The following is a 26,138-nucleotide window of genomic DNA, read 5'->3' on the forward strand; positions in this document are numbered from 1 at the left end:
TGGATTGACAAAATTTGCGTGTATATTCGATTGCGTGTATATGACAAAATTGTTCATAATGAATATTCATTTGCCAAATTACCAAACAGCTTTGAGAATTTTGTAAACCTTTTTTCCTCTCTTTGTTCTATGCCCTATGAGTCGACTAACAAATTGAAAAAACCACTTTTGTCATCAAACAATTAATAACATCAGATATACATAATTCTCTCATTTGAAACGGACAATATTGCTTGGATTTATTAATCTCTTCTTATCCATCTTCTAGTCCTGGATCTCCGTTTCCTCCAAATAATAGCATGAGGGTCCGGACAAACTTGGTATGGAATTCTTGGTGGATCAACTTCTGGGAAACTGCATACATTACATTATTTAATCAAATCATCAATGGGTAGTGGGACACATATTGTGTCCTTTTTTGTTTTTGAGGTGGGTCATTTTTTCTTTATGATTTATACACAAATAAACCCCCAAATATTACAAAAATAGTACATGATCACAATTTTAGACTGCAAAGGATAGTAATTAAGTACAATTTATTTTTTTTAAGAATACGCACAAAACATCCTTTATATTAATAGTGAAAAGGGTGGTTTCAAAATTTGATTTAAATCATCATACGTACTAATTTCATGTGTGACAATTTTTTTGTTTTTCTAATTCCCTTACTAGAATTTCTTTTCCCTCTATAAACGAGAGCAAATATACTCCCTCCTTTTCATTTGTGTGTTTTCATAAATCAAAAGAGTTTTATTATTTTTTGTTCATATAACCCTTAATATTAAATAACTAGATAAAATATGAATAGTCCAAATATGCATCTAATTAATCTTTTTTAAAGGATGTGCTAAGTGAAATAAAACTATATCATCTGAGATGTGATGTCAAAGTTGACAGGCAGACAAACTCATTAATTTCTTGTTACTTCTTAGCTTGTAATGAAAACGCTATCCTTAATTTCTATTGTCTACAGCTGTAAAACATATTGCCTTATTTGTTCCTGATCACATCACAACTAAGGTACAGCCAATTCATTTTACCACTCTAAGCTAATGGTCTTTTTTTTTTTTTTTTTTTTTTATTGAGCCTTATTCTCTAGTTAAGGAATTCAAAAGGAAAGTTAGGATTTTAAGTTCACGAATTCTAAGTTCTAGAAAAAGAAACAGTTTATTGTGTTCTCGGTAAAGTATTTTAACGTATTAAGTAAATCAAAGCTAGTAAATTTTGCCGAGTCTTTAGTTGTAGAAAGGTTCGACATTGGTTTATTCTTGATGAACCTTTTATCATTTTAGTGATTTAGTGGGATTACGTACACAAGAGTCAGGACCACTATATGGAGCAGGTAAGAGACTTGGATCCAAATAAGAAAAGGAAACCAAATGGTTATAGTAGGAATGATATATTATTATTATTAATTACCTCAGTGCAGCTATTTCAATCTGTGAGAAGTCCATGTTGGTTGAACTGTTAGGTAAAGAAATAGTACTCCTTTTCCTTGTGATGGTGGTGGTGGTCAATGGTGTTGGTTGCTTGATGGCTAGTACTTTGCAATTCAAATTGCTTGCAATACTGTTGTGGGACATGGCCATCCTTTTGCAACAAGTAAATCAAATATGTACTAGTCTTAGTTCCACTCAAATAAATAGAGTATATGTACATAAAAAACATAAATTATATCTGAGAATTTATATAGTCATACTCCAAATAATTTGTAGTGTTTATATTAGTAATATAAATGGTTCTTGTTTCCTAGTTCATTCCCTGTTCTGTCGTGATATATCTCAGTGTGAGTAGGTTAGCAGATAGGGATTTTAAGGGCTAGCAATAAATTTACATCTAATTTCATATGAGCAAGCCAGAAAATTAGGAACACATGCATTTTGTACGTAGAGACATGAGATAATTAATTAAAAATATCTTTTTATTGGTGTAAACTTTTATATAAGATAAACACGTCTTTTAACAATATTAATAGATACATGTTTGGCCAATGGAAAATAGCCACACGTGACAGAGTATTGAAACATGACATGCTCTTCCAATAATTTAAATTTTTGAATAAGATGATGACACGTTTCATCACGGATGATATGGTATTTTGAGGGTCATATGATAGGCATGAATAAAAAATATAGCAGTCCAATAATAAGGACACAGAATTGCATGAAACGACCGGCCAATGGGGTGTGACCGAAACGTGGCAGGTCTAGCACAAATCTGATCACCACGTAAACAAACAGCAAATAGGAGTTCAATCAAACTCAATTTATAATTCACAAATTCTTATCCTGATTCTTAATATTTTACATCAAATAATAACTACCAAAGTGGTGTACTAAATAATATTGAATATAATGGCTGTTCATAGCTCAATCCAAAGGAAAGAAGTGTTGGGGGACCTTATTGGATTGATTACTAAAAGTGGCTGTTCCTTAAGGGCAGAGGAAAGTTGACCAACCATGGGTACCTTTAATGGCTCCATTGCAAGCAAGTAGCAACTTCCTATCTATTTTCTATCTACAATGGAATAATTCAATTCACACAAACTCCTTATCACTTAATCAATCTCATGTCCCTAAGGACTCTTCTTTCTTTTTACTTTTTTGAGAAAAAAGGAAAAGGTTGTGGCAGGAGAAATTGAAAGGAAATTAATTACAAGGTGGAAAATTGAAACCTTATCAATAAGGTAAAAGTTCAGCAACCAATTAAACTACTAAGATTTGTCTGTTCCTAAAGATTCAACCCTGTAATCTTAAGCTTGATTTGTTATTCTGGCGCCCAAGGGTGCGGCCTAGTAAAGTCTCAAATTTATATTTACATAATTTTTTCTCATATGCTAGTCTTGATAAATAAAGTTATAACCTAGTATTTGCGATGGCAAACTGACATCGACACCACAATTGATTGTGGGAGAAAGAAACTTCATTCTGAGAAGGAAAGAGGAGGAGGAATAATTGGAACTTACTTGTAGATAAAGCTATGATCATGAAGTCCAACAACAAGAGTAGAAGCTCCAATTTGTCTAACCATGTCAGCAATTTTTCCACCATCTTGATCTCCTTCAGTGACCACAATCTCTGTCTTGGTCTGTAACAGATCAACCACCTATGTCTGTTATCATATACTATGTATCAGTAACGTTACCCAAAAAAAAAAAAAAAAAAAAACACAACAACATGGTACAAAACAAAAAACAGAGTGACTTACGTTGGGGAAATTGTTGCAAAGGTCTTGAAAAGACAGAGCTAATTGAAAGCCTTTGAGACGAAGATGTCTAAGTTTCTTGGTGCTTCTGGATCTAAAATTAGGGAAAACGTGCAGAAGTGTCACTAAATCCCCATAACGTAAAAGGTTATGAAGTGCCCATTGTAGAGCTGTTCTTGATACTTCTACATCTTCTACTATTACCACTATTTTCCTCACATCCATTACAGTCAACTGGCTTTCCGCTCCTCTCCGCCCCCTTACAATTCTCTAGCTATTGTGTTTTCTTGGAAAGATGAAAAAAAAAAAGAATTGAAACTTTGGATCAATTTCTTTTGGTCTAACTAGAGTAACAAACAAAACATAAACATAAGACGTTGTCTGCTTACGATGTTATTATTAGTATTTTTTTTTCCAAAATGGACGTATGCCTGCAAGACTCAGATTGATTGGATGGAGAGAATTTGAGAAGTAAGGAGAAGTTAATAATAGATATATAGTGAAATTATATGGGGGTCTGTCTATTTCAGGTTGTGCTTGTAGTACGCCACATTGGACCGCCCAAAGACTAGTAGCCAAGCTGAAAAAGGGTACAAATTAAATATTTTAAATTAAAAAAAAACTGATTTCCTTTAAAAACAAAAAAAACTAACAAGAAAATGGTATTACATGTATTGAGACATATTAAAGTACTTATTATTATTGTTATCTTTTTGACCTTTTTGAATTTTCATCTACGCTTTTAAATTTCGTGCGCCATTAGTGCCTACATTTTTTTACATGGATAATCGATGGGTATTCTTTCTTAGAACTTAGTAACTATAATACTACTTCAATATGTGTTCATAAATTCACTTAATATGTACACAAAATTTTATTTAGAATCTAATAATTCAAATTTTGAATTTGAATTTGTCACTAACTTATTAAATCAATCAACTAGCATAAACATCCTTTACTATATATTAACATAACTTAAATTTTTCGTGAAATATAAAAGGGGCACCAAAAAAAGTTGTAGCGGAAAGGATAGGAATTGCTTTTCATAAACCTGAATGCAAATTAATTAAGGCTTCGATATGAGTATCGAAATTGGATGAAAATTGGAAAGTTGTTATATATATGCTCCAATACTACAAATTGAAAAACGACATTATGCTAATTGTAAAGCTCACCAAAATTACAGTGCCACGTTAATCACTAATAATATTTGAATTGCTTTTGGTGACGCATACATTAGGTTTTGTTTTTCTTAAAAAAATTCAGCGTCTTTAGATTAATGGCTTTAATTACTCCAATCTGGTGTATATTGTAACAAACTTTCTCTTGTGTATATTTTACCATAAAAGGTGGAAGAGATTTGTTATATTCGGATACGACATGGGATTTAATAAGGTGAACAAAAAGCATTTACTCATTTCTAGATTTATTAATGGCAGTGGCTTTTAAGAGGTTACAACCATTTAATACATTATATACATGAAAATGTTCTACATTAATCATGCAACATTTGTTAGTTTTCATCTCACAACAATGACAGTACTACACTAGCCTCCTACGTCTCAAATTATTTATCGTAATTTTCTTTTATACCCATAATTGAGGTGTTTGCTTATAGTCTTCAAGAATCAGGCACGGACCTACAAATATTTTCGGGGTTTTCGACACCCAGTAAACTCGACGCAGAATATGCATAATTATATAAAAAATATACGAAAATAGGTATAAAACATATAAAAGCACCCATTGAAACAAAAGTTGGTTGGGTGCACTGACATTTAAGTTCATCTAAGGCTTCTCCACTGAAGGGACATTCCCAGATTTGAACCTTGTTGAGGTGATTTTTTTATTTTTTTTCAGCTTTTTAATTTTTTAAGCACCCACAATTCTTAAAAATGGGTTCGCCACTGTCAAGAATGATAAATAAAAATAATTAAGGGTGAAGCAAGAAAAAATAATTAATTTTATCTGATAATTCTAAAATAACAAATAGTTTAAGATAATTATTTTTTAAATTCACAATAAATAATTTGAGACGTAGGACACTCTATATAAGTTAAGACAACTTTATAATTTAAGTTATTGTAAATATGTTTTTTCACAAGTTCAATTAATGTACTTGGATTGGCTTCACAGGATAACTCGCCCTCTGATCTTTAGCTTTGGACATTTACAAATAGTTAGTTTTATTGCAAAAATGTTTTTCTAAAGGACAATGAATACAATTTAAACTTACTAGAAAATTTGTATTGAATCAAACTGAACAATTCATATAACTCATTATGATAAACTTGATAAGTAACACACGTAAGTGTATCTATTGTCACATGTCCATGAACTTCTTTTATCAGAATATTATGTTAGTAATTTTTTTATTTTTTATTTTTAAAAATGGAGTGACGAGAAACATCCTCAGAAAATTGTGGTTGTCTGTTTTTTGGTTCTTACTCCTTTGTCCTCTTTTCAACAATTTTTTCTTCTTTAGTTTGTTCCAGGCTCAATATTAGAACCTTTTTAATTAAAGAATAGAACATCTAGTACCCTGTGAATAAATTTGCTACATAGTCCAACTTCATGGGTTCTATTATTCCCTCAACAAATTTTAGTTTATTTTTGTCATTTTTTTAAGCCGACGTGACACCTTTGACATGAGTTTCATTTTATGTAATAAAGAAAGATGTCACATCAATACAAAAGGGTGATAAAACTATGCTAAAATTGAGTTAAGGGGATAATAGAAATTGTGAAATTGGAGTGTGTCGTATCAACTTTAGTCATAGTTCGAAAGGGTACTGGATGCTTATCTCTTAAACACACAGAGGCAGAGTTAGGATTTGAAGTTCGTGAGTTTTAAAGTAGGGAAAGTAGAAGAGAAAAGTGGGCAATTCAAAGCAGGTGGATTTAGCGAATTATTTGTCTAATGAAAATGAAGGAGATGAGGGGCAAAGATGATGAAATGGTGGTGAAGAGTAAGGGGAAACAGTCTGTTAGGATTGATTAGCTGTTCACACACTAAATTTGTGGAGAGAATGAAGAAAACTAGAGAGAGTTCTTTAGGAGGGAGAGAGAATTAATTTCGTGGTAACACCCGTGGGTAACCTCCACGGCGGACGGACTATTTATATTAATGACATGGAATATGTATAATTACACAGAGAATGAGAATAAAAGGTACAACCTAATAAATAACGGTACGTCACATATTAATCAGGCTCCACAACCTAACAATTCTTCCACTTGGAGACAGATTCTGTCATCCAAGAATTTCATTCTAAAAAAAAATAAAAAATATTCCTCCATCATCAATATGTTCGCCACACCGTAGCATCTGTAGACACAACTACAGAAAGACAACTAAGGTTTTGCACAACTTTAGTTTACCAACATCAACACATTTAGTCAACATGTCTGCTGGATTCTTTGAACCCTCTATCTTTTCCAAACACATATCACCTTCTTCCACTGCCCTGCGAGTGAAATGGTACCGTTTTCTAATGTGCTTCGTCTTTGAATGATAGACCGGGTTCTTCACCAACTATACGGCACTCTGGCTATCTGTGTAAAAAATCTTCTTAAGCTGCTTCTTGCCCAGTTCTTCCAGATAATCTGCCAGCCATATCATCTGCTTTCCAGCTTCAGCTATTGTCACATACTTAGCCTCAGTAGATGAAAGAGCAACGCATTTCTGAAGCCTGGACATCCAACTCACTGCTGTGCCACCTACGGTGTAAATGTATCCGGAAATGCTTATGCTTGAGTCCACATCCCCAAAGATCAGCATCAACAAAACCTGGCAGAATCACTTCACCATTGCCAAAACAAAGTGAAGTACTGGATGTACCTTTCAAATATCTTAGAAGCCACTTCACAGCTTCCCAATGCTCTTTTCCGGGGTTTTCCATGTACCTGCTAACAACTCCCACTGCATGTGCTATGTCAGGTCTAGTGCAGACCATAGCATATATTAGACTTCCTACTGCAGAAGCATATGGAACAAGTGTCATCTGTTCCCGCTCCTGAGCTGTCTTTGGTGACTGCTCCTTTGACAATTTTATGTGATTTGCCAATGGAGTAGTCCTGGGTTTAGCATCATTAACTCTGAATCTGGCCAGCATCTTCTCGACGTACTACTCTTGGGATAGATTCAAAGTGCCAGCCGATCTATCCCGAGAAATCCTCATCCCAAGAATCTGCTTCGGTGCACCTAAATCTTTCATGTCAAACTCAAAAGACAGGCTTGCCTTCAAAGAGTTTATCTCCTTCATACTGGATCCTGCAATCAATATATCATCCACATACAAGAGTAAAAATACATAAGAATCAGTATATTTCTTGAAGTACCAACACTGATCCTTTTCACTCCTGCGGAAGATACTCTTGCTTATAAAGGAGTCAAACTTCTTATACCACTGTCTAGGTGTTTTCTTCAGCCCATACAAGCTCCTGTTGAGCTTGCACACCATGTGTTCCTTGCCTGGAAATACAAACCCCTCTGGCTGCTGGATATAGATTTCCTTGTCCAAATCTCCATGTAAACACGCAGTCTTTACATCCATTTGCTCAAGATGCAAATTCTCCGATGCAACAATGCTCAATAAAATTTGGATAGTAGTTAATTTCACAATAAGAGAAAATATTTCAGCATAATCAATACCTTTCCTTTGTAAATATCCTTTAACTACTGACTGAGCCTTGAGCTTTCTTTTGCCATCTGGTTCTGCCTTGATTCTGAACACCCACTTGTTCAACAAGGCTCTCTTCCTTGAAGGTAACTCAGTCAATATCCACGTGTTATTTTTCTCAAGTGAGCTCATCTCATCATCCATGGCTTGCTCCCACTTGATTGAATCCTCCACCTGTAAGGCTTCAGTACAGACTCTAGTTTCGTTCACCAGTCAACAACAGATAATATAATGATGGTGAATACCTATCTAGTGCTCTAATGGTCCTGGATGATCTCCTTTCAGCCTGCTCAGGTGTCACTTGTTCCACCTCTAGTCCTTTAAAGATAGTCTCTGGAGTTTTTTAAGTATCTGCTGCAACATCTTTGGGTGTACTCTTCGGCAACTCAAACTCAACTCCCACTTGCTTTGTAGTTTCTTGAACCTTTTTCTCTCTGTACTTGTACAAGACATTTTCATCAAATGTCACATCACAATGTCTTAGGATCTTCTTGTACCTGTTGTCCCAATAAACCTGTACCCGAACATGTCAGAACCATAACCTATAACGTAGCTCTTTATAGCTTTAGCATCAAGCTTATCTTTCTTCTTTGGAGAGATATGAACATAAGCAGTGCAACCAAAAGTTCTCAAGTGAGAATACTTGAGCTCTTTTTCTATCCATTCTTCTTCAGGAATCTTGAACCCCAGAGAGGAACTGATGGTCCCCTGTTGATCAAGTATGCAGCTGTGCTCATAGCATCTGCCTAAAACATCTTAGGCAACCCACAGTGTATCCTCATGCTCCTTGCATGCTCATTCAATGTTCTGTTTATCCTTTTAGCAACTCCATTCTGCCTTGCCTTCCCGGGAACTGTCCTCATCAATATGACTTCCTCATCTGCACAAAATTGTTTGAATTCTGACTTGTCATATTCTCCTCCATTATCAGACCTGCATTTGATTTTCAAGCCAGTCTGATTTTCAACTTCAGCTTTCCACCTCTTGAAAGTAGCAAACACATCTGACTTATGTTTCAAGAAGTAAACCCATACCTTTCTGCTGAAATCATCAATGAAGGTGACATAGAATATGGATCCACCAAGTGATAAAATAGAAGATGGTCCCCAAACGTCTGTATGGACCATTTTCAGCCGTACTTTCTTCGGCTCTCTCCCAGTCTTCGTGAAGCTTACTCATTTCTGTTTACCCATAACACAACTCTCACAAAGACCCATATTAACAGATTTTAGCCCCTATAAATCTCCTTTTGCAGCCAGCATCTTTATTCCTTTGGCACTCATATGTCCAAGTCTGTTGTGCCACAGACATGAACCGAAAGCACCCTCAGCAATAGTAGCCATGTTATACACCCTGCAGTAGTGTACAAAGTTTCAGATTTTGTGCCACGTGCTAAAACCTTAGCACCTTTCATAATCTTCCACGAACCTTTCCCAAACTCTGATGCGCAGCCTGTGCTATCCAACTGACCAACAGAGATCAGATTCTTCTTGAGACTAGGAATATATCTGACATCCTCTAATGTCCACTGATTTCCTACTGGAGTTTTTATGCAGACATCCCTATTTTCTTCAATCGCCAACGGCTTGTTGTCAGCAAGATACACCTTTCCAAAGTTTCCAGACTTGAAGTTTTGGAAAAATTCCTTGCTAAGAGATGAATGAAAAGATGCACCAGAATCCAATATCCAGGATTCAATCGGTATGTCCACACTAAGGATTAAAGCATCCCCAATGTCTTCTGCTGAATTAACAGAATCATTATCATCTTCAGATTTCTGATTCTTCTTCTTCTTGGGTTTCTTGCACTTTGTCCGAAAGTGTCCTTTCTCTCCACAATTCTAATATGTCACGTTGGATTTTTGTGGAGATTTTCCACGATTCTTTAATTTTGATCTGCCGTGTGTATTCTGACCCCTCGATTGGTCTTTCCCCCTTCGGTCAACACTGAGAACACTATAAGATGGCTCTCCAATTTCTCTTTGCAAATGCTTTCGCTAAGAACAGCATCTCGGATTTCACCAAACTTCAGTTTCTCAGATCCACGAAAACTGCTAATCGCAGCAACAATAGTATCCCAAGACTCGGGCAGAGATGACATGAAAATTGTGCTTTAATTTTATCTTCGAAATTAATATCCACAGAACACAGTTGACTAACAATCATATTGAACTCGTTTATATGATCAGCAACAGATCCATTCTCAGACATCTGTAAATTGAACAATCTACGCATCAAATATACCTTGTTCATCGCAGATGGCTTTTCGTACATATTTGATAATGCCTTCAACAGATCGGACGTGGTTTTCTCCTTGACGATGTTGAACGTCATGTTTCTCGACAAAGTCAATCGGATCAGCCTTAGAGCCCGTCGATCCTTGAGATTCCAGTCCTCCTCCTTCATGGACTCCGGCTTCACCCCGGTCAAGGATTCATGAAGATCTTTCTGGTACAGATAGTCTTCGATCTGCATCTGCCAGAAATCGAAATCGTATCCATCAAATTTCTTGATTCCAAACTTCTATCCTTCCATCTTCAGTGATTGTGATGGATCTCCCAAGCTCTAACACAGTCAAGCAGAAAAAAAGTGGGTAATTCAAAGATTGTTAAAGAGAAAGGATAAGAAGAAGAGGAATGTGGGTGATATGAAGCTATCTTTTGTCATTATATTTTTTCTGTGAAGTTAGCCAATTCTTCGAAAGGCAAGAGAGTAGACGAGGGGAAGATTAAGGTCGTAGAAGAGAGTGTGGGGTTTCAAAGAATAAGGGAAAGAGACAAGAAGGAAATTTTGAAGTAGTGATCAATTTGTGTGTCAAGAGTAAGAGGGACGATGAGGGAGAAGATGATGGAGTAGAAGAGGAGGAAGATGGTTGATTCGGAGCTCGAAGGTTTGAGGGTAGATACAGAGGCGAATGAAAATGGCCCCCTCTTTAGTGAGATTATATGAGTAAATGCCTGAATCAAAATAGAATTTTAAATAAGGTGCTGAGGTTCGATCATTCAGGGTTTTGATGGCTCTTTCACAACCGCTGGACTATCCGCCCGATTTGGCTATAAATTCCAATCAATACATTATTATATGTTAACAGTATTCTAAATATAATTGTAGAGTTTCGAAAAAAGTTAGAGTTCCCAATACTACTACAGATCCGCCAATGTAAGCAGTCTGGTGAATGAGTCTTGTTCGAGAAAAACTCGAAACAGTGGTGGTAAAAATAAAATTGACACCAATCGCAGTGTTAACAATTGCAAAGCTATTAATTCAACGGGTAACATCAAGAAGCGAAAACAAAATTATACTCCCTCCATTTGCTTTTATTTGTCGCTAATTTCCTAATTGAATTTCTACTTTTACTTATCATTTTTGACATACAACTTCTTTTTTTACTATTTTGCCCTAAACATTAATTGTTTTTTTTTTTTCCAAATTAATTTCAAGATATATAATATAAGCATCTTTTAATAAATATATTATAATAAAATAATCGTGTTATTAATTATTTTTATTAACATGTATACCAACTCAAAATGTAACAAGTAAAATAGAAAGGAAAAAAATATTTTGGCAAATCACTCGAATAACAAAAGCTCAGGGTCAGCTCGGATCAAGAAATTGGTTTGCTACTTTTTTTTTTCCATCATTCAATTTAATGTTTTGTGTATTTACTTGTGTGCTATTATGAATAAAAGTGTTTTGAGTTTGTGTCCATTACAGGCTGCATTGTGAAGGAGTTGATCCCAAGAAATTTATTGGACTAAAGTGTAAGGTGTTGTGACATGATTAAACTTGAAAAAATTGAGAGAAAATTAATTTTTTGAATCATCACATGAATAGGTATATTAATTTCTACTATAGAAAATAATGAGAGAAAATATTATATTCATAAAGTCAAATAAATTTCATAATTTCTACCATAGAAAATAGCTAGCAATTAAAACCTTTATTTATGACAGGCTAAACCTACTTTAAGTCAAAACAGGAAAGTCTAACTAGATATGAATTTCACTATGAATCTGTATCAGCATATGAATTTCAATATAAATTCTAACTAGATATGAATTAAATAAAGTAACATATACTAAATCATAAAAAAATGTTTCTAGCCTACTATAACTTTGAATTATACTTCCAAATATAACTAATTTAAATGAGTTTTCTAATACAATATAATGGCTTGTCCTGATTTGCGATGTTAGAATTTAAAACTTAGAGTTAATGTCGAATGATTCAAAACACACCTTAAGTATCTTAATTTATTGAGTTTCATACCTAAATTATCAAATTGTGAGTTTCCTATTTGAACTTTGATTACCAACTAACTAGTAAAACACACCTAATTAAGCTATTAACGTTCACTTTTTCCACCTGAAAGTTCAAGTATGAAACTCAAACATTTAATTATTTATGTGTGTTTTGCTAATTAGTTGGTGATATTAGTTCAGGCAGGAAATTAAATTCATACATATGATAATTTGAGTATGAAACTAAAAAAATTAGAACAATTTAAGTGCATTTTTCACCATTCACTCTAAAACTTTCTTTTTTTTTTCTTTCTTTTTTCAGTTTTTTTAAAAATGATTTCTCAATGGCATTTGGAACCTTTTTTGTTGTTGTTGTTGTTGTTGAGAAAAATTAATTGAATTATTTTATATGAAAAAACAGCCTCGAGATCTTCCAGTACAAATTCATGCAGCTCTTCTTTAGACAACCCTTTATTAATCAAACGTTACGTTGTCTTATTTGTCTCTTCTGTTTGATTACTTATAATTTATAAACTTTTGTATATTATATGATAGAAAAAGAGAGTGGTACTTGCGTCAATTCACCCACCACAATAATTAATCATATAATGTTTTCTTAATTCTATATTCTTATCCATCAGGAAGACAACAAAGAGAACATAACTCGTGTTATATACTACAAGGATCTTATTAATATAAATTAAAAGTTATAAATTCTTTTTTGCAGTCTAAATGAATAGGCTAATTAAAAGTACGACCATTGCCCAAAAGAAAGGAAACAAATTCTCACAAAATCCTTGCTATCTGGCCCTATGTTGTCTTAATTAAGTTGGATAATATGTCAAAGAGGAAACACTCTTAAAAGTTTGTCTGCACCAAATATTAAATTTACAACTATACATATTACTTAGTACCTAATTAATCAAAAGTAGCCTAGTTATTAATAGGCTTTTTCTTCTATTCATTTTGCAAGCAGGCAAGAAATCCTAATTCCTTCCAATTAAATGTGTGTATATGCTATACATGCATGCCTTATTGTCAAATTTTCAATTTTAAAATGCCTGTTCATCTTTCAAATTATTCATCATAGTTCATATACATATCAACCTTACATATTATATAGGGCTATTATATATGCTATAGATTTGGAATGGACAATATAATGGCGACGTCTTATATATTCTAACAACTTTATTTTGGCATGCAGTAGGATTATGATTTAGTATACACCCAATATTCAGACCTTACTTGTGGATTACACAGCGTATGTATGTTGTTATTTTACACCTGCAAGTCTTAGTAACTAGAGATGTACGATGTCTGTTGTTATTTTACACCCGATGCAAGTCTTAGTAACTATAGATGTACTGTCGAATACTACTACTTAATACTAATAAATTGAATATAAGAAAATGATATGAAAATCTCTTATATAAAATTACATAAAACCAAAAACAAGGTAGTTAAGATTACAAAATCAAAGCTCTCCATGTATGATGAATAGAGATTCCATCTTTTAGCAAGAAAACCTTATTGGTTTTGGATCTATTGATTTGGTGATGAGCATGCATGTCTGGAAAGGTGATGAGCCTACTGTTTTAAATTAAACCAACAAGGAGAAGCTTTGATAATCCTATGTTATGTTATGTCAATTGATGGTAATTGATTAATATTCAGACTGAATGAACCAAAATATGCTAGTATCAGTTATAAGATTTAATTAGAAACGCGTCCAGAAGTTGACACACTACTGGATATTATTGAAGGATATATATATATGGTTCCATACTTGAACACCATTCATTCCCGTGCAGCAACATGCAAGGTCGTCATTACTTCAAGTGATCACGACCACGCGCACGCGCGCTTCTTCCACGACGACCACGACTAGCTTGCACATTGACATGTCCTCTGCCACCAGATGGGGATTGAGATGACCCAGCCGAGTGTGATCCTAGCTGCCCATGATCCTGTTGGAGTATTGGGATCTCAACTCCAAATGTCTGGAAACACATCAACAAGTCGATCTCTTAATAATGATAATAAACGTTTATTATAATGATAATGTCGGACAAAGAACGAGATGCATGCAATTACCTCATCATCAATTTTCCTTTGTTCAGAGAGCGCCACTTGATCAGATTCATCAGATACACCATAAGAAAGATGATCAAAGAAGTCATCCTCACAGTTATCAGGCTGCAGAACAGACAGAAGTTAATAATGAATAACCAGCCAGAAACGCCAGGTGCACAGAGCATGTGTGGATATATAGTGAACCTTAGACAACTTATAAATCAACTTTGCGAATTTCCACCGATTTACCTTGTTATCATCTTTTACATGTACTTCTTTCGCTTTGCCTTTAACATCATCATCAGCCATCTTTTTGTCATCATCATCTGCTTCGGCTTTGCTATTTTTGCTGAAAAAGTCCCAAACCTCCTTCTTATTGAACTTTTCATTCATTGCCTCGAAATCAAAATCCTCCTTAAACCTTATTGTAGCACGGGGATTCTGAATATGAAAAAAGAAAATAATTAAGAGAGCAAGACGTAGCGCACACATGTTTCCATAGCAAAACAAGATATGTATCCATATAGGCAAGTGTTTCACAATAACAATATAAGGAGGAGATAAAATCTTAAGACTTGCCACAATTAATTTTCATATGATGAGACATATCTATAGTGATTATTCTGTGTGTGTAACCATGAGTGAGTGTACATGTGAGACGTAAATGAAATTTTGGACTAAGAGATCAAGTGGATAAAACAAGAAGCAGGTACAGGAAATAAGGAAATTTGAGATGGCCAAATTGCACAAAGGTTAAGTTGTTCCATGCAGTAAAACTTGAAAAGGAAATCCAGAAAGTATAGATCACAATTCTAAAGGATACCATGTCTACTCATTGTTTTAATTTTAAGGTCTAGTCAAGAGTCCTCAATAAGATGAATTCGTGTATAATACGCACCGCAGCTCCACGTCCCAAAAAGTGATGACTTGCTGCATGGCCAGGATTGTGCAAAGGAACACCCTTTGGTTGCAACTAAAGAAAGGGAAAAAAAAGGAGGACATCATATGCATAATAAGAAGACAAGTAGAGAACTCTGATACTATGACTATCAAAACGGATAAAACTAAAAGAAAGAAACAAAAGAAAAATGAAAGAGGCATTTATCTGAAGAAATGGGATATGATAATAAACGAGTATAAAGGAACATATCCAACTGGAGTGATCCTCTTCCTCTGATGAGGAAGTAAAGCAGCCCCAACAAGCTAGAAGGGGAAAAAGTAGTACCATTCCTAAGTAAAAGTATCAGATGGTGCACTAAAAGTTAACCAAAGTGCATGTATCATCAATTCATCATGCAGTAATAAAAATGGAAAGTTCAAAACCTAATAAACTTTACCCCGTCTCCTCTTCCCAGCGCACGGTTTCTTGAGCTTAGTTGTGTATTTACAGCAACCCCATTTGCCTGAAACGAAATACAAGAAAGAGCAAAAGCCAATTCAGAGTACAGAAATACTTGATCTTTGATATTGTCTTGGCATCTCTATTCAAGAAACAGAACAACAAGTGTGTGAAGTTACCACATTTGCCTTTCCTAGTAAATGGCCTCTGTGCCAAGGAAGGCTTCGATGCACCTGAATGCATAGTAAACATTCCTTAAGACTCATATCATTACCCACGTAGGCTAAAAAGAAAATGCAAACAAAAGAGAGAATTACCTGATCTCTTCTCCAAGCAGACTGACCTTTATAACGATGAGATGATGTAGATCCCTGCATCTAGAAGAAAAAAGGGAGAATAAAAGAAAATAGAAAGGGTGTTGTTGAGCACAGAAAAAAGTAGAAGAATATTGACCAGTGTTGTTTTGGAACAATGTGATCCAAGCAACTAGAAGAGGGAGAGAGGGAGAAGAAAGAGAGAGAAGAAAGCACAAACACATAACATAACCTCCAAAGGAGGAATCAGCCTATGGCTTTCCAAGTACATTAACCTAATGATCTAGCTTTTTTGAAGTGTTAATAGTACAGCGGAAGAAAAGCCGGAAGATGCTTACATTTTGAGTTTCAAAGTGTCGAGAGCAATTTTGGTTAATATTTGGTGCTTTCATTTTTTGTAAACTTTAATGTAGTTTACATATTTGCTGCTTTTATTTTTTGTTAACTTTAATGTAGTTTAAAAGCTAGACTTGGTTGTTTGCTAATCATCATTCATGAATAGTTTTGGTTTAATTGCTCGATGACAAGAAACAAATTAGGTTTACAACGAAACATATATAGTTTTAAGAAAGGAAAAGGATGACATCAGCTCAACTGTTTACTATAAATGGTCAAATCATATCATGAGGAAGAACAAACTAGGAGTTGAGGGACAAAGAGTGGACATACAGTTTTAGTTGTGGGTTTCAGCAATGACTGGGTTTCTTCAGTGCTAGCTGACGGCAGAGATTCCATCACTGATGCAACAGCAGCCTTTTTATCAGTATTTACGGTTTCCAGTGACTGAGATGGAGAGGACTGCCTCGGGCCTGACAGATCCTCAGTTATCATGGGAGATAGCTTTGACTGCTTGCTGAAAGATACACCTGTCGGCTTCACTTCATTTGTTTCATCAGTAAATGGAGCTGGAGTAGCATTCACATTAAGTACTTCTGGCAAAGAAGATGCCAACTTCGGGCGAGGTTCCATTGGTACACTTGAAAGAGCGCTAGATCCATCAGTTGGGTTTGGAGTGGATGATAAATTAGATACCAGTTTAATAAACTGCCCTGGATTATTGGATTGAACAGATGGCCTGGGTGGCAAGGGAGGAAGTGTACTTGGGGAACCAGTACTACCGCCCAGTAGCAAGGGGCGATGGTGTTCAGAAAACCTGGATCCTCTAGCTGCTACAGATGTATTTACATTCTGGTTTTTATCTTGCTGAACTGGGGGTAGTGATGCCATCACCAAACTCCGTGGTGGCGGAGGATAACGAGAAACTCTTCCGAAGGACCCAACTAATCCTGGCACATAATAAGCAGCAAGCCTACTCATATTTGTAGGTGGAGGAGGAATAAATGAGCCCCAAAAGCTATAATTTGATGCCGCTTGTTCATGGGCCTGATTCAACTGGAATGGTGTACCAGAGAGAATGAGTTGTTCACTGGGATTTATATGTGCTGCTCTTTCAACACCATGAGGCTGCAAAAGATTTAAATATAGAAGGTTAGACGAAGTGTCCAGGGTGTAATAGAAAAAACAATCCATAAAAGATGAATATATATGCCTGTATTATCGCAGGATCGTCAGGAACAACTGATGATGTACTTTGAGGTGGTGGAGAAGCTATAACCTGCAGATCCTGGGGCAACTCAAGACAAAAGAAACAAGAGAGATTCAGTACGAGATTAGTTTTCGGAAGAAATTAAAGAAGAATATTTCATTGTGTCGATAAAAGGATCTATTGTTTATTCAGTTGATGTTTCAGCATGCGAAAAACCTTCTAGCTCTTGCAGAGAATTCAAGGAATTCTTCCACATTAAAAAAGCCTTCCATCTTTTCCTTCTCACGACTTCCTTCCGCATTCCAAGCCATTAATTTCACATAAATATAGCAAGGATATCTTTTCTATCACGTCTTCCTTTTAAGAAACTAAACTGTATATGCAGACTAAACAAAATGATATATGCAGTATATATATTCACCAAGACTGATGAAAAAACATCCAATGTGATCGATCACTCACAGGCTGCCACAAACTTCCTAATGATATTCTGCGCACACTTGATCCAATAACCAGGAAGATCTGTTCCTTTTTACCATTTGGAGCCCAGAAGGAAACATATGTTACCATAGCTTATAAGAAAGAAGGAAAAAAGAAGAGAAACCTGAGAACCTCCCGCCTCTTTTTCCGATTTGAGGTGTACAGTTCTTGATACAGAATGGGCTTAGTAAGAGAAATTTCTCTTGAATTGCTCCTATAGGTCTCAGAAATCTATTTTTTACAAAAAAGAAAATAGTTACTTACGTTGTAAGTATGAGGCTATACATGGTCTATCTAAGGGTTAGAACCAATGTTGAAGTTCCGAGTTCTGACCTAAGTTTTCTGCTCAGTAGAGTTCCTACATACTTAATTTCTCATTTCCTATTCCTAATCATCAACAATATTCATTCATAATGTTCCATTAGAAATAATAACAAGGTCATTTTGGAGTTTTAGAGCCTTGGACTTCACCTAACTTCAGGGCTTAAGGTTAAGTGCACCTCAGGTAAACGTTTAACGACACTGATCCTTAGTGTCACCTCTATATGAAAGATGCCAATCACGTTGCCTTCATCAACTTCAACCTGATAGGGAGGCTACATTCTCATTTTCAAGTAATAAGCATTTATGGAAGTGACTTATAACTTGATCGTCAAAAAAGGATAAAAAATACATCTCTGAGGAGATTCCTACCACAATGCAGTTCTGATTCACAATTATGGTATATTCTCCACTTTCATTATCCAAAGAAAGGATTTGTACTAATAAACATTGTTGATACTTGAAAAAATTAAGCATAGGGTGAAGGAATACTGAAAAAAAGAGGTTAAAATCACTAGGATAATAGATTACCAAACTTTTCTTGGGGACATATAGCAAAATTCCAAGGCAGCTCTCATGAGGAACAAACTAACAAATTTTACCCCTCAAAGCAAATTTTATCCGAATGTTCAAATGACTGAAAAAACTGTCTTCTCATTGTAGTAGATGTTGGGTTAAATATGTATGAAAAAGGTGTGAATAGAAAATGGAGGACACAACCTTTGAGGAAAAGACATATTGTTTTGGAAAAGGAGTGACTATTCACATAGTTGTGTCTGTTCAGCAAAAGACACAATGTTTCGAATGAACAGACATGACTCTTCTAAAGGATACACCTTTTCAGATGAACCATTGCCACCTTTGGGAAGGGGCACTTGATGGCTATATAAACCTGCATTTATCCACAGGTTTATGAAGGAGGAAAAAAATCTGAAATAAAAACTCATCAAATCGTTGAGTGAGTTCGACGAATCCAATTATTTGAGGTACCACTATAATTGGATTGAAAGCCATTTTATCCTGGGAGGAAGATTCCAAAACCTCGGGTACAGTGAGGGGAATTATTCCTTAAGGATACTCTGTGAAGTCGTGGAACTTGACTTTATATTTCTGTTTCATCTTAATTTCTAAAAAAATTAAACGCAATTCTTAAAAAGATCACTTTGATCTTGAGTTAAGAGTGTTTTTGTACTTCATAGTGTTCTTGCTTTAAACTTGAACTAGTGTTGAAGTTGTTGTGCCTAAATACAGATTCTTGTACCCGAAAACACCATAAAATAACAATCTTAAGGAGTAATGCTTTTTTTTTTAGAATCTGTATTGCTTGTTTTTGGAGATTAAAGCTTTAAGCTTTCTACTCCGTTTGAAATTAACTAGTGATTCGAAGACATAAAATCTTCATCACAAGTTAAAAATCATTCGATTGACGATTGAAAGTCATAAAAACTTCACCGTTAACTAGAATCAAGAAGAAGTGTTTAAAGTTGCTTAACTTTATAAGTAGTATTCTGAAAATACTAAATTTTATTGTCTTGTGGTGAAAGGAAAAATGACTAACGAAAGTCAAATGCAAGATGCGGCTATGACTGTGGGGGCAACTAGTATTGCCTTAACAGGTCGAGCAAATGCTCCGCAACCAATGGAGCCTGCGGAGAAGTCCAGAAAATTTGCGCGCATTGACTTTAAGCGATGACAGCAAAAGATGTTCTTTTACCTCACCACTCTATGCCTTCAAAGGTTCACTAGTGAGGATGCTCCTGAGGTGCCCGAGGGAACCTCGGACAAAGAGCATTTCATGATTGTAGAGGCTTGGAAGCACTCAGACTTCCTTTGCAGGAATTATATCTTGAGTGGTCTCCAAGATGATCTCTATAATGTTTACAATGGAACTAAGACATTGAAGGAATTGTAGGGGGCACTAGAACGGAAATACAAGACAGAGGATGCGGGAATTAAGAAATTCTTTGTTGAAAGGTTCCTGGACTGTAAAATGATAGATAGCAAATCGGTTGTCTCTCAAGTGCAGGAATTGCAAGTAATCATTCATGATGTCCTAGCAGAAGGTATATCTTTGAAAAATACCTTAGTTGAACAAATTGAAAATGTTCTTAGTACTTATATAAACTGGTTTGTAGGTTTGATTGTGAATGATTCATTTCAAGTAGCAGTGATCATTGAGAAGCTACCACCTATGTGGAAAGACTTCAAAAACTACTTGAAGCACAAACGCAAGGAGATGACTGTCGAAGATCTTATTGTCCGACTGTGTACTGAAGAGGATAATAAGGCTGCCAAGAGAAGGTCAAAAGAGAATTCTACAATTAATGGAGCACATATTGTAGAAGATGACCAAAATAATTCTAAGAAAAGGAAGAAAGTTGAACAGGGAGGCCATCAACCGAAGAAGAAATTCAAGGAAAAGTGCTTCAACTGCGGCAATATTGATCATAAGTCCACGGTTTGTCGTGCCCCTAAGAAAGGCAAGAAAAAGGACCACACAAATATGATTGAGTCCAACAAAAAATGTGATGATCTGTGTGCTATATTTTTAGAATGCAACTTGGTGGGGAATCCTCGCGAGTGGTGGATGGATTCTGGTGCCACCCGCCATGTTTGTGCCAACAAAGAGTTGTTTTGGTCATTTGCTTCGGCTCAAGTAGAAGAAATGATCTACATGGCTAACTCCGCTACGGCTAAGGTAGAAGGAACAGGAAAAGTGGACTTGAAAATGATTTCAGAAAAGGTCTTGACACTTAACAATGTCTTGTACGTTCCGAAATTACGTAGGAACTTGATTCTGTTTCACTTCTAGACAAGAAAGGATTCAAATGTGTAACCGATTCTGGAAAAATTATAATTAGCAAAGGAGAAGTGTATGTAGGAAAAGGATATCTCACCGAGGGCCTTTATAAGATGAATGTAATGAATGTTGAAATCAATAAAAATTCAAATTCTTCTTACTTGCTTGAGTCTTATAATTTGCGGCATGAACGTTTAGTCCATGTTTATTACAAAACATTACGAAAACTGATTAACTTAGAGGTTTTGCCAAACTTTGAGTGCAATAAATCAAAGTGTCAAATGTGTGTGGAATCAAAGTATGCAAAGCATCCTTATAAGTCCGTTGAAAGGAATTCCAATCCTTTAGACTTAGTACACACTGACATTTGTGATATGAAGTCAACACCATCACGTAGTGGAAAAAAGTATTTCATAACTTTTATTGACGATTGCACTAGATATTGTTATGTCTACTTGCTAAATAGTAAAGATGAAGCAATAGATGCGTTTAGGCAATACAAAACTAAAGTAGAAAATCAGTTAGAGAAAAGGATAAAAATGATAAGAAGTGATAGGGGCGGAGAATATGAATCTCCTTTTGCCAAAGTATGTGCAGAGAATGGAATAATCCATCAAACTATGGCCCCGTATTCACCTCAATCTAATGGAATTGCATAAATAAAAAATCAAACTTTGAAAGAAATGATGAATGTCTTATTTATAAGTTCCAGTTTACTGCAAAACTTGTAGGGGGAGGCTATCCTTACAGCCAATCGTATACTCAATAGAGTTCCCCATAGTAAAACACAATCAATTCCTTATGAGAAATGGAAAGGAAGGAAACCCAACTTGAAATATTTCAAAGTGTGGGGGTGTCTAGCAAAGGTCCAAATTTCTATGCCTAAAAGGGTTAAGATAGGACCTAAGACGGAGGACTGTGTGTTCATAGGATATGCTAAAAGTTGTATAGCATGTCGGTTTTTGATTCATAAATTCGAATATCCGGATATAAATGAAAATACGGTAATTGAATCAGATAATGCTGAATTCTTTGAAAACATTTACCAATATAAAACTAGACATGAACAATCTAGTGGAGGGTCTAAACGACCTCGAGATGAACCAAGTGAGAATGTACATAATGAAGAGAATCCAAGACGTAGTACACGTCAAAGAACTTCAACTACATTTGGATCAGATTTCGTAACATTTCTCTTAGAAAATGAGCCTCAAACATTTAAAGAAGCGATGTCGTCGTTAGGCTCATCCTTTTGGAAAGAGACAATCAATAGTGAGATTGATTCAATCTTAAGCAACCATACGTGGGAATTGGTTGATCTTCCTCTAGAAAATAAACCTTTAGGTTCTAAGTGGATCTTCAAAAGGAAAATGAAAGCGGATGGTATTATTGAAAAATACAAGGCAAGACTAGTAGTAAAAGGTTTCAAGCAAAAAGAAGTCCTTGATTACTTTGATACATACTCGCCAGTAACAAGGATAACATCGATTTTAATGTTAATTGCCTTGGCGGCAGTATATGGTCTTGAGATCCATCAAATGGATGTGAAAACAATATTCCTAAATGAAGTATTGGAGGAAGAAATTTACATGGAACAACCTGAGGGCTTTGTGGTCCCAGGAAAGGAGAATAAGGTGTGTAAACTTATTAAGTCATTGTATGGACTAAACAATGACATGCGAAGTTTGACCAAACCATGTTGGCAAATGGGTTCAAGATAAATGAATGTGATAAATGTCTTTACATTAAAGACACTCCAAATCACCAATTCATTGTTTGTTTATATGTGGATGATATGTTGATTATCATCAATAGAGATATTTCTGACATAAATGCAATGAAACAAATGCTCGAGAGGAAGTATGATATGAAAGATCTTGGAGTTGCGGATGTGATCTTAGGTATAAGAATCCATAGAACTCCACAAGTGTTGGCATTGTCACACGACCAGACTCTTTTGGATGTGAGCTTTTCACTTCAAAAGAATGAAGGTGAAAGTAACTCACAATTAGAGTACACAAGAGTATTGGGATGTTTAATGTATATAATGAACTGTACACGACCAGACATAGCATGCACAATCAGTAAGTTGAGTCGGTACATGAGTAATCCTAACAAAACTCATTGGATGGCAATGAAAAGAGTTTTGAGATATCTTAAATACACTCAAGACTATGCTTTGCATTATAATAAATATCCAGCGGTACTTGAAGGATATAGTGATGCAAATTGGATCACCGGGTCGAACGAAGTAAAATCCACAAGTGGATATATATTTACTATTGGTGGAGAGCAGTCTCTTGGAAATCATCCAAACAGACTTGTATTGCTCGCTCTACAATGGAATATGAATTTATCGCATTGGATAAAGCCGGTGAAGAAGCAGAATGACTCCTAAATTTCTTGGAAGATATTCCTTATTGGCCCAAACCAATGGCACTAGTATGTATATACTATGATAGCCAAGTGGCAATAGGTAGGGCAGAGAGCATGACGTACAACGGCAAATCTCATCACATACGACGGAGACATAATACCGTTAGGGAACTTCTCTCTAGTGAAATTATCACTCTTGACTATGTAAAGTCAAAGGATAATATGTTGGATCCACTTACAAAAGGCCTATCTAGAGAAGGAGTGGATAGGACATCCAAGGAAATGAGTTTAAGGCCTAGGACAAGTTAGCATGGCGGTAACTCTACCTAGCAGACTGGAGATTCCAAGAGCTAGGTTCAAGGAGATCAAACAAAGTTGTGTCTGACAGGTTCAACATTGTCAAAATACCAACTCATTCTCATGATGTAGACAATGATTAGTAAATAAGGATAAGACTTAAGGTGAGAAGTCTTTTAATGATTATCTAAATTTGACAGATTTGACCAAATAGTTTAATCTATGGGATTGAAAGTTTAGAAAACACCTATGCGAGGGTGAAGTGAAAGTCACTTCAATGAGAATGTTAGTAAAGGTCTATTCTCTAAGCTCTCATGAATTCGGGACGTGTTCATGGCTGAAAAGAACAAAACTGTGAGAAACATAAATGATAAAAGGATGGTTGTGTGACGTGTTGTCTAGGTGTACATTAAAGCTCGACGGTTCAAAGATATCAAATCTATCAATTGACCGAGTGCATCCGCTGCATGTTCACTATGAAAAGTTCAAAGGGAAATTCACTTATCCAGATGCAATCAGTCTTTGCTTGATGATCACATACTTTCCCGTAAAATTTTACGAAAAAATAGTCATTCCCCATTCATGTGGGGGATTGTTGGGTTCAATATGTATGAAAAAGGTGTGAATGGAAAATGGAGGGACATAACCTTTGAGGAAAAGACATTGTTTTGGAAAAGGAGTGACTATTCAGATAGTTGTGTCTGTTCAGAAAAAGACACAATGTTTCGAATGAACAGAAAGTCGCTTCAAGGAGAATGTTAGTAAAGGTCTATTCTCTAAGCTCTCATGAATTGTGAGAACCATAAACGATAAAAGGCTGGTTGTGTGACATGTGTTGTCTAGGTGTACATTAAAGCTCGACGGTTCAAAGATATCAAATCTACCGATTGACCGAGTGCATCCGCTGCATGTTCACTACGAAAAGTTCAAAGGAAAATTCACTTATCCAGATGCAATCAGTCTTTGCTTGATGATCACATACTTGCCCGTAAAATTTTACGAAAAAATAGTCATTCCCCATTCATGTGGGGAATTGTTGGGTTCAATATGTATGAAAAATGTGTGAATGGAAAATGAAGGGACATAACCTTTGGGGAAAAGACATTGTTTTGGAAAAGGAGTGACTATTCAGATAGTTGTGTCTGTTCAGAAAAAGACACAATGTTTTGAATGAACAAAAAGTCGCTTCAAGGAGAATGTTAGTAAAGGTCTATTCTCTAAGCTCTCATGAATTCGGGATGTGTTCATGGCTGAAAAGAACAAAACTGTGAGAACCATAAATGATAAAAGGTTGGTTGTGTGACATGTGTTGTCTAGGTGTACATTAAAGCTCGACAGTTCAAAGATATCAAATCTACCGATTGACTAAGTGCATCCGCTGCATGTTCACTACGAAAATTTCAAAGGGAAACCCACTTATCCAGATGCAATCAGTCTTTGCTTGATGATCACATACTTGCCCGTAAAATTTTACGAAAAAATAGTCAATCCCCCATGTGGGGGATTGTTGGGTTCAATATGTATGAAAAATGTGTGAATGAAAAATGGAGGGACATAACCTTTGAGGAAAAGACATTGTTTTGGAAAAGGAGTGACTATTCAGATAGTTGTGTCTGTTCAGAAAAAGACACAATGTTTCGAATGAACAGACATTACTCTTCCAAAGGATACACCTTTTCAGATGAACCATTGCCACCTTTGGGAAGGGGCAATTGATGGCTATATAAACCTGCATTTATCCACAGGATTATGAAGGAAAATAAAAACATTTCTGAAATAAAAACTCTTCTTGTCTTCAAAACATTCTTTGTGATCAATCAAATCGTTGAGTGGGTTCGACGAATCCAATTATTTGAAGTACCACTATAGTTGAATTGAAAGTCATTTTATCCTGGGAGGAAGATTCCAAAACCTCGGGTACAGTGAGGTGAATTATTCCTTAAGGACACTCCGTGAAGTCGGGGGACTTGGCTTTATATTTCTGTTTCATCTTAATTTCTGAAAAAAATAAAACACACTTCTTAGAAAGATCACTTTGATCTTGTGTTGAGGGTGTTTTTGTACTTCATAGTGTTTTTGTTATAAACTTGAATTAGTGTTGAAGTTGTTGTGCCTAAATACAGATTCTTGTACCCGAAAACACCATAAAATAACAGTAGAAAGCAAAAAGGTACGAATGAATGAGTCAACTCTAGCCTTTGGAACAGCTTCACGACATTTTTCATTCACCTCAAAAAATATACTTTTGACAAGTTAGCAGGTAAAGGATGTAAGTACAGCTCACCATTATGTCGCTACCTCGGAAGAATATGTACTCCAAGATAGTGAAATTGGCAGAAACCTGAGGACCTTCCCTCTGCCGTCCTTCTGTCCCAAAACATTTCACTGCAGCCAGATACAGATAAATTATGCATCCAAAGGGAACAGATATGAAGCAAAAAATTCGACATGAGAGGAGTA

General features: G+C 35.6%; 2 protein-coding genes across 3 annotated transcripts in view; both read right to left on the minus strand.

Moving 5' to 3' along the window:
- On the minus strand, positions 1–3,689 carry LOC107862156. The gene is made up of 5 exons (XM_016707631.2): positions 3,594–3,689; positions 3,208–3,463; positions 2,966–3,087; positions 1,420–1,590; positions 1–354 (listed from the first exon to the last, which is right to left on the minus strand). The coding sequence occupies exons 2-5, from the start codon at positions 3,427–3,429 to the stop codon at positions 243–245; spliced, it is 627 nt and encodes a 208-aa protein (XP_016563117.1). The 5' UTR covers positions 3,430–3,463; positions 3,594–3,689; the 3' UTR covers positions 1–242.
- Positions 3,690–13,545: 9,856 nt separating this feature from the next.
- Positions 13,546–26,138, minus strand: part of LOC107862155 (protein decapping 5) — a 17,482-nt gene continuing 4,889 nt past the window's right edge. Inside the window, exons 2-11 of one of the 2 annotated variants that reach the window (XM_016707628.2) lie at positions 25,963–26,063; positions 17,408–17,482; positions 16,528–17,322; positions 15,862–15,915; positions 15,724–15,777; positions 15,543–15,608; positions 15,104–15,178; positions 14,455–14,646; positions 14,227–14,328; positions 13,546–14,132 (exon numbers count right to left, since the gene is read on the minus strand). In XM_016707628.2, the coding sequence (XP_016563114.2) occupies positions 13,962–14,132; positions 14,227–14,328; positions 14,455–14,646; positions 15,104–15,178; positions 15,543–15,608; positions 15,724–15,777; positions 15,862–15,915; positions 16,528–17,322; positions 17,408–17,482; positions 25,963–26,063 (1,685 nt within the window). In that variant the 3' untranslated portion in view covers positions 13,546–13,961. Of the gene's footprint in view, positions 14,133–14,226; positions 14,329–14,454; positions 14,647–15,103; positions 15,179–15,542; positions 15,609–15,723; positions 15,778–15,861; positions 15,922–16,527; positions 17,323–17,407; positions 17,483–25,962; positions 26,064–26,138 lie in introns of both variants that reach the window. The other variant, XM_016707627.2, reaches the window with a different exon arrangement.

The sequence above is a fragment of the Capsicum annuum genome, chromosome 3 (assembly GCF_002878395.1).
Source record: "Capsicum annuum cultivar UCD-10X-F1 chromosome 3, UCD10Xv1.1, whole genome shotgun sequence".
Taxonomy (NCBI): domain Eukaryota; kingdom Viridiplantae; phylum Streptophyta; class Magnoliopsida; order Solanales; family Solanaceae; genus Capsicum; species Capsicum annuum.

Coding starts and splice junctions, on each gene's coding strand:
- LOC107862156 (XM_016707631.2), bottom strand. CDS start 3,429: ATGGATGTGAGGAAAATAGTGGTAATAGTAGAAGATGTAGAAGTATCA. Junction 3,088..3,207: donor TTTGCAACAATTTCCCCAAC/GTAAGTCACTCT, acceptor GATCTGTTACAG/ACCAAGACAGAGATTGTGGT. Junction 355..1,419: donor ATTGAAATAGCTGCACTGAG/GTAATTAATAAT, acceptor TAATGTATGCAG/TTTCCCAGAAGTTGATCCAC.